This window comes from Penaeus vannamei, chromosome 23, assembly GCF_042767895.1.
Source record: "Penaeus vannamei isolate JL-2024 chromosome 23, ASM4276789v1, whole genome shotgun sequence".
Lineage (NCBI taxonomy): Eukaryota > Metazoa > Arthropoda > Malacostraca > Decapoda > Penaeidae > Penaeus > Penaeus vannamei.
Window position 1 is genome coordinate 37,423,523 of NC_091571.1, and position 9,458 is coordinate 37,432,980.

A 9,458-nucleotide genomic window follows, 5' to 3' on the forward strand; every position below is an offset into this window, starting at 1 on the left:
TATGGTGACTTTCCTTACAATTCCCACAATCATCCTTTGATGTTTGTTCTATAACATCTACATATTTGAAGGGGTGTAAAGCAATAATACTTTAGGTTTTACGTAAGCCTTGTGTAAAACCACAAAAGTTTTGTGAAGTGCTCACAACAAGAATTAGAACTTTCCATTACATTTTCATCAGCGCAACTGAATAATGATATTTAAAGTCGCTTTCAGTATTTTATTATATAATTATTCCATTTAGCATGCAAAGGTTCAAGTGCTAAAAGTAATGTATATTTATACATTTATATTAATTCGAGAAATTAATATAAATGCCCATAATATTAAAAACAAAACATTGTAATAAATAGAAATCAGTAACATGATCATCTTCCTCAATTATTGGTTGGATAGGGTAGTCATACAGAACTAGCTCAGTTTTATACACATAAAACTGCATGATCTCACTGTTATATAAATATTATCATATTTCAGGTAAAGTCCTGTTCTGCAGGGCAGGAAGGCAAACTTCTTGTGAAAACTATCAGCATCTTTTGTGCTGATCCTCCTACCACTAATATTCCCCCCACACCACTTTCTCCTACTCCCTCCCAACACAACCCACCCCCTTCAACTATATGCACATTTTCCCTCCCTCCACCCCCTCTATCCTTTCCATTCCCTCCCAGATACACATGTGAATCACTCATGTCACAACAGTGCCCTTCCCCAGATTCCCTACCTCCTGATATCCCTCCTTCACACCCCCTAGCTCCTTCCCCCCAGATTCCCCTATATGAAGTACTACTTTCACTCATAAAACAACTAAGATATAGCTCTCCTACATTGGAATATTTGCAGTTTCCGTTCTCACTGACCAGACCTACGTCATATCCTTGCTTACAACCTGTTCTTCTTCCCCACTCATAAATATCCTTCACTTGATCTAATCCCCTTACCCATTCCCTCATCAACTCCCTTACCTGTCTCCAACCTTTCAATATTACTCTAGATAATTGATACATAGCAACAATCACCCTTCACCCCTCCTTTAATATACTTTCCTATAGTGCTATATGACCTTAGATGTCTAGCACATTTATTTTAGCTTTTTAACCATTAACCATTAATGACCTGGGTGGGTGGTTTAGAATGGATAGAGTTGTCAGTAAACATTGTGGAAGTAGTACTAGTATCAGTGGTTGGAGCCATGGCAATGGAGAAGTGGGGGTCAGGAAACTAATGGAATCATATTTAGATTAGATGATGGGGCAAGACTTAATGCCCCTAATAAAGTTAAAAAATCTTCATTATTGACCATGGTGGGTTTGAAATAAGTGGGGGAAAGAAATGGTTTAACCCCACAGGGTCCCATTACGGGGTAAGGGCTTGGCAATTAACCAAGGGAATACTGTGCCCAAGGCTCCTGGAGGCCGTTCTTGACTGACATATAGTGCACAGAAGAAGGGGATAAATATGAGAAAGGAAAGGAAAGGAGAAGAAAAGACCATGAAAAATTAGTTGAGGAAATAAGAAGAGAGAGAAAAAGAAAGGACAAAAAGAGAAGAAAGCATGACAATGAAAACAGGATTGGTCAGGTAGGTAAGGTTAATCCATTACATTTGGCTTCAGTCTCCATCTCCTAAGCCCCCCCAGTTGCCTGCCAATGTGTCTGCCAATCATGCCCACTTGTATGAGCAGGCATTATGATGTCAAAGATCGTAGAGTGCTAAAGGAGAGTCTAGTAGTGAAAAAGGGTAGAGTAGGGGAGCAAAAGGAATAAGGCAGGGGTTAGTAAAAGGGGAAAGGGGGGATCAGATCAAATGATAAGTATCTTTGTCTGCATAAAGCAAGAGGAATGTTGCATGAGGAACATTGCAAAAATCATTATGAAGCAATCATCAGGAAACAAGGTTAAAAATGCATATCCACCTCCCCCCCCCAATTCCTTTTCCATTATTGCTTCACCCCTTCTGTCCACTTGGTGTGAGAGCTGTGCTGAAAGGATAAAAGACTGGCTTTGTGTCAATCCTGAATGTCCCTTGTACTCTGCCCTTCTTTCTTTACCCTGTTCACTACTATACTAACCTAATGTTCTACAGCCTTATTTAACTATTCCGGGAATCCACATACATCACCTTAGGCCACATCAATTATCCATCCCCCATAAAATGTGCCATGAAAAGCTGAGAACTTGAATAAGCCTGTTATTCTTTATGTTCTGTATGCCTAGACTTTTTTAACCCTGTTGCTCCATTTTTTTCTGAGAAAATCCGAAAAGCATCAAATGAAATTGGTGTGGCCTTTTGAACCAAAAAACTTCCTTGTCCGGGGGCTATGGCCCCAAGCTATATTTTGAATATGCCGCTAATGGCTAGCTGTTTACATGGCAGAAATGTTTCAATAAATAAATAAATGGGTGTCAGAGAAGTAGGAGAAGATCCTGGGGAATGAGAACAGGGAACAAGGGTAAGAGATGAAGTATAAGAAAGAACAAGAGGGGAAGGATGCAGAGATGAACACTTGTGCCAAAAGGGCCCCTCTAATCCCATGCCTGTTGTTACCACGGAGGGCTTTGGAGACAGACTGGGGCCCACTGTGAGGGATCACCCCTACCTTGGACCTCAGCCTTTGCTTCAACTAATTTTGCAAAGACTTTTCTTCCTTACCTTTCTTTTTTCTTCTCTTCATCTCCTCCTCCTGCCCACATACTAAAGTGTGGGAGCCATACTGAAGGGATGAAAGGCTGGCTTTGTGTTAGGCCTGAATGGCCTTTGCACTCGGTTTCCTACTCCTACTTTATTATTTTCACTGCCATCCGGACCTACAACACTACAACCTTTGACATCCGGCATATTTTGTCATAATTGTTAACTATTACAAGCTGTGAGCAATCAGAACAGCTGTAGAAGGAAACTGCCTAATTGCTTTTGGAGACATTGTTGGAAGTGAAGGGTACTGTCAGAGTAATGGGCTGTTGTTTGGAATCACAGGTCTCACATGGCTGGGCTAAAAAACATAAAAGGTTTGTAGAGGACGTAGTAGGATGCGGGCAAGAGTTAGTGGTGTGGTGTGAGGTAGTACTGCAGGGAGGACAATAAGGATGAATAATAATAATAAGGGAGGGGGGGGGGCAGAAAATGAAGAAGACTACAAAAAGATGGAAAAGAGGATGTTGGGGGGAGAGGAAGGGATGTATTCGGAAGATTGAGTAAATGGCCTGGGTGAATGATTTAGAATGTATCAAGTTGACAGCAAGAATTGAGGAGGGGATAGTAGTAGTAGGGGGGGGGGAGGACAAGGATAATCAGTAAACATTGAGGTGGTGGTATTAGTATCAGTGGTCGGAAGAAGATATGTTGAAGGAAAGGAGAAGAAAATACCAAGCAAAGTAAGGGCAATCCCTACACTGGGTTCATCTCCATCTCCTAAGCCCCCCCTATGACAGTGAGCTAGGTATTGGGGGACTGAACTAAAAACAATCAAGAAAGAACTGAGCAACATTCACTGTTCTATGATTTTCCTTGGCTATCTCTTGTTATGTTCCTTTAGCCTCTAAATTTTGAGAACGATCACTAACATCTGTAAAACTCATTTACAATTTTTGAATTATATGCAAAAAAAAAAAAAAAAAAAAAAAAGGCTAAGTAAGTCTGGTGTGACAGCAAAATGAAATTTTATTAATTGAAAACATCAAAGCATTCCAGCTTTATAAATATCTAAGCTTTATATACTAATATAAGATACAAGTAAACAATTTGTGTGGGAACAAGGTTCTGCTTCTACCAATTTTATTCCACAGACAAGTCACTTAATAATTGTAGTGTGTGTAACTCATACCATAGGTGCCTTCCTTTTCCAAAGCTATATAATAAACACAGTTATTTTATAAGTTTATTAGGCATCTGTACATAAACTATTATTACACATGTTCAAAGAAAAAAAAAAAAGGGTTTTCTGTGAAGAACAGATTAATTAAATTCTATGATGCTACCATCAAAATTTCTGTGGCCTATTCTTCATTGTAGAAAATAAAAAGACTTTTTAATGAACCGGTTTATATTGTGGAAACTTTTCTCAACTAGAATTATTTACAACGCCATACAAACCCCACTGCATGGATTTCCCCAGTACCAAGGCTTCTTGCATACTCCCACTTTTGCCCAACTGCTGCTGACAATGCAGGTGATGGCCTGTGGGGAGTCCTTTCCCATTTTCATAATCTAGCTTAACCAAACTATTCATAAATATCTTCTTTATCTGCCACATATCGGATGATATCAGCAGGTCGCAACAGCTTCTCTGCATCACCATCTGGGATTTCAAAACCTACCAGAGAGAAGAAACACTTAGGGAAAAATATGCATAATATACATAACATCTATATAAGTAATTCACAGTAACTGATACAAGATATCATATTGCATTAAAAAAATATATATTTATAGTTGAGCTCCTGCTTATCACTTTCAAAGTCCAAAGGACCAAGCAGATCACTCCTCCTTTCAGTTTGCAACAGTGACAGACAACTTTAAATATTGTTCTGATATGATGAGGTCTTTTAACCTCTCCAAGATTTTGATGAATAATTACAAGCTCTGAGAATCTTAATATATATTCTTACTAAACATGAACAATAGAAACATGTAAATAATAAGTGCACTAAATGATAGAACTGTCATGCACTGTAATATGAGACCATTCAGAAGAATAAACAAGAATCTTTTTGAGGAATATGCACTTTAAAAGAAAAATTTTTCTTTACAGTGAATAACAATAACCATAATAACTTGAGCTGTTGTTAACTTCAGAGCTCCTAACATACATATTCTTATTTTGCTGTCTTTCAAGCCTTTGATTTTGCAGCAAGAACTATATTCCGAGGATATCACATACCGAATTCATCCTCCATGGCCATGATGACTTCTACATGATCCAAGGAGTCTAAACCGAGGTCTTGCATGAAGTGAGAATCCACGGCGAGCTGAAACGGTAAAACAAGATTACTAAAGTATATATGTGAAATTTATAAGTACTATTATGAAACTTTTGCTCTTAACTTCAAGTATTGTATGGACATTATTTTATCAACCTTATCTCAATAACTAAACTGCCAAGGAAACTTTGAAACCATACATTATGTTTAAATGCAATTCATTATTTTTCATTCTTCGATTATAAAGATAAGATTAACTGTATGAATAAACTGCTGTGAAATACCTTGTCAGGGTTGACCTTATCATACAGCTTAAGAACCAGCATGACTCTCTGCTGGATGAGGTCTAAGGTCAGAGGTTCCTTGGCACTGTAGCTGCGGACCCCACTGGTGGCCTGCAATCGGAAAAATTCATATTTACAAATGTAACAAATATGCTTTCATTAAAAGTCTAACACTTCAGAAGACCACAACAAGAAACAGGTGATAACGTAATCAAACTTTTCAAATTTTCTTAATTTTTTTTATGATTTGAAACCCATCTGCTGTAATACTTATGATAAAGTTGTTCTACTTCTTACCACCTTTTTGTTTTCATTGTGATCCTTGGAGTGATAATACAAAAAAAACGAATTACCTCCAAATCTCCAGCACAGTATAGCTTACATATACCAAGAACCCTCTCTGAAATGTCATCCAAGTTGGGCTTCTTGCTATATTGCTTGATGTTTTGTCTAAACACTGGTTTCTTTAGAAAAGAAAGCAGATGGAGAAATGTTATAGAGTAATAATAAGAACACTATAATAATGCAATAAAGACTAAATTGCAAAGCCATCAACAACAAATGTATGCATTGGCCACCGTCAAGCCAGTTTTCCTTACTAATTCAAGCTTTTACATTGCCTGAAAACCTGAAAATATGTAAACCTTAAAAGTCTCATGTGTACATCCACTTTATGAGAAGCACTAAACACTTACACAAAACTGTTCACTGACTATTGAAAATATTCCTAATCTGTTCTGATGTCTGGAATGAAAATCATGTTTAAAGTAAGGAAAAATGATTAACTGTGATTATGTATGAAAAATAACAATGCATCAATGTTTAACAATAAAACTGCAACATACATCATAAGTCAGAGAATGTACTTGTGACATGCAGCGACTCTCTTAGCTGAATCTAGCAAAGTACATATTAGATCAATGTCCTGAAATCCACTTTAGCAACTTCACTTTACCCCCTCAGCTAAACAAAGGTAAATAATACTCATATTTGCTTTTCTTACACTTTCCCAAGACCTCTACTTTAGAATGAGAAAAAACAACAACTACTACTAACACGGGTTGGAGGAGAGAGCCAGAAATCCAAACTGCTGAGTTATCAGGTAAAAGGTTAAATATAAGAAACTGTTGGTGCGAAACTCTAAGATCAAGAAATATAACGTCTACTTTCAATAGGAAAGTGCTACACATGCACACTGAAGTATACATATGCAACATTTTCCTCAGCTTCCCAATCTGAAGACATTTTTGTGGATCAGTTAAGAAGAGTTAATACTGGCTTTCCATTTCTTAAACGCACACAAGATGGCATGGAGAGTAGTCTTCCCCATAAACCTACAACTACGCTCAAGAAATACATTTTCTCTAGTCATTTATTGCACATGGTAAACAACCCATGAAACGGACAGATTCATGAATACAAAAGTATTTTTTCTTCTATAATATAATTTGCACTCAGAATTTTTAAAAAAGCAAGCATATAGCAAAACCTGTTGGCACTCCTACAAAGGCCATGAAACCTATGCCAAGTATATTCTTACATGACAGTGCTTGTAGACGACCTCAGTGATTTATCACCAAATAAAGAACCAGTCTCAGCTCTATATTGCTAGAATTTCCATGGTAAGATTTAATTGCCTTTGCTCAAGCGAGGAGGCCGCCACAGTTCCCTGACAATATCTAGAGATTGAAGCATCCATCACAGGTCTTATTAAGATCCAAGTGGAATTAGATAGAACATATACAAAATGATTACGGAGAGAATTATTTTGAAATTCACTGTGGGAGTTTTGACTTTTCTAGTGATTTTAATTGGTGCATGGCAACACTAGTGATAATACAAGACCCAAAAGGTAAGGAGTGCATGACCTATCAAGAAATGGCAGGGTTAAATTTATGCTTTATTCATGATTTTTGTCCTTTTTGCCCCCTAAATGCAAAATTTCCAGCACATCTGACCAGTAACACTGAGCTCAGACAAATCAATAACATGCCTTGCCGTTCACATTAATGACTCAGAGGAAGAAGTAAACATCCCTCACCAACACTTGGCCCAGGTTACTGTAAAAAGTTATAGGAGACTCAGACATTCAAAATAGGATCATCTATTATGTCCACCAACTACTATTATACTTAGTAAAAATGTCATTGAGAGTTCAGTGACCTCTCATTTGATGGATTATAAGATAGATTGATTCTAAAAAGCTCCTTGGGATATAGGTAAATAACGAGAGCAACAGACAGATATACAAGGAAAAGGACACCGCCATCTTATAGAGCATAAGAAACAGTCAAAGCAATGCAGGTACTGCTACAGTGGCCTCCATATCAAAAAAAATAATTTATAAATCTAAGTTGGTGTGACTGGATGTGTCTAGGGGAGGGTTAAAGGGGCTCTGCCCACCAACACACCCCAAGAAAGATTGTCTTCACCTTGGTATGCAAAGCAAGACAGCTGAAACTTTGCAGCATTGAGTGGACTGAGGCTGTCTGCCTCAGTGCAAACAGTCTACTGGCATGGTAACATTGTCTAAATATCCTTTGCACATGTAGTCATTAGACCACTATTGAATATTATCACTTAAAAAGGCACTGTATTTTTAATGTTTCCCTATTTCAAATATAAATGATATCACATTTAGGTTTAGTAATAAAGATATTTGGTTTGAAGGAATTGCTTGCTGATTCCTTGGTGTGCCCTATATATATATGGCTGGAGTAATAGGTACTTAATCTCAGAGGGGTGCTGTCACTTTGTCAACAAGTACCTTATTTTCTACCCAATCCTGAAACCTAAAATTGGTGACTAAGTCTACACTCTTAGCTAAGGAATTGCTGCAACCACATTTTCAGTGCGCAAGAGAAATGTTATATTAACCACAAAAGTTATTTAAGATAACAGCTTTAGGTAGCAAATATGATCTGCAGAAATTAAATCAAAGTTAAACTACATGCACATTTGTAAAATCTATACCAGCCAGTCCTGTCAGCCTCCGTGGCAATTTGTTGTCAAGTAAAGAAGGGTTTCAAGTCAAGTTTTCTTCCTGAAAACAAATTGAGAAGCTTCCTGGTAATGGAGAAAAGGCCACTGTCTCTCTTCAATTTATCCACTTCTCAACAATTACTCGAAAATCGCTAGAGGTGTCTGCAAGGGCATTTGTTACTGAGAGCGACTTGCCGTCTGGAGACGAAGTATCAAAACCAAGGTATCAAAATACCAAAACCCAAACCAAACTTCTGTTACATTTTACTTACTCCCTAGACAGGAGGGACAAGCCTCCCCCTGTACCCCCCATTTATTATCACTTTGTGCCAACTAATAGAAAACAGACAATTCAGACCTCTGGATGTGTCAGAGTGCTGTGGACACTGAGAGGTGATATGCAACAGATAATTTCAACATTATGCGGTAAATATGAGACTGCTGAAGCCATAGACCGATTCAGTGTGACGTTACGAGTCTGAGTCACCATTCTACTTGGTGAAAACCGTTGCTCGCGGATACCTTGTTATCAGCGCGAGCGAAAATGGCTCACCAATGCTTAGATTGTTTAAAAACCGAAGTGAAAAAGCAATATGAATCAAAACTAGAAGCTGTGCAGCTACAAGAATGCTCATACCATCTGCCTGCCAAAATTGGGAGCGATAAATCTACGAAATACTGAATATCCTGACATCTACGACCATTTGATCAACACATTATGTATTAAAAATTATTTTATGATGACATACTTTCCTACAGTAATCTATGAGTTTTAGCTATATAGGTTATTTTTCTGTGAAATCAGTGCCATTTCCTAACTAATTTTCTTCCTATTTACAAGGTGTTTACACAAAGGAGACAATGAAGTCACATAAAGGCCTACAAACGCACAACGCATTTTTCTCTTTCCTCAGTAATTTGAGATAGGCCCTCTTCGGTTGTTTCATCTGCTGGACTATATGACTTTTCATACACAGAGGCAACAGGAAACTTTGTTTCTTCTGAATGCTTCGCATCTCCTTAGCTAGGCTTCTTTTCTTCCTATTTCAAATCTTTTTAACAGTATGACTGCCTTGTTTTCATCTAAAGGACTGTGTTTGGGATAAAGTCTGGGTGAGTTGGATCCGGGGATGGTTTGCCTGTAAATTAAAATTATGATAAATCAATTACAGAAAAATGTAAAATTGCTGTTGTGCTTTTTTATGTGTATGACTGCTGCCAAAACCTAATGTCAGCAATGTTAGCTTTGTTTGGTCTTGATAGATAGTGTATAT

The 9,458-nt window shown here is 37.7% G+C and overlaps 1 protein-coding gene across 2 annotated transcripts in view; it reads right to left on the reverse strand.

The window, feature by feature from the left end:
- Positions 1–3,863: 3,863 nt before the first annotated feature.
- Positions 3,864–9,458, reverse strand: part of ND-ACP (NADH dehydrogenase (ubiquinone) acyl carrier protein) — a 6,811-nt gene continuing 1,216 nt past the window's right edge. The window contains exons 2-4 of one of the 2 annotated variants that reach the window (XM_027383828.2): positions 5,203–5,313; positions 4,879–4,966; positions 3,864–4,311 (exon numbers count right to left, since the gene is read on the reverse strand). In XM_027383828.2, the coding sequence (XP_027239629.1) occupies positions 4,220–4,311; positions 4,879–4,966; positions 5,203–5,313 (291 nt within the window). In that variant the 3' untranslated portion in view covers positions 3,864–4,219. Of the gene's footprint in view, positions 4,312–4,878; positions 4,967–5,202; positions 5,314–5,555; positions 5,667–9,458 lie in introns of both variants that reach the window. The other variant, XM_027383829.2, reaches the window with a different exon arrangement.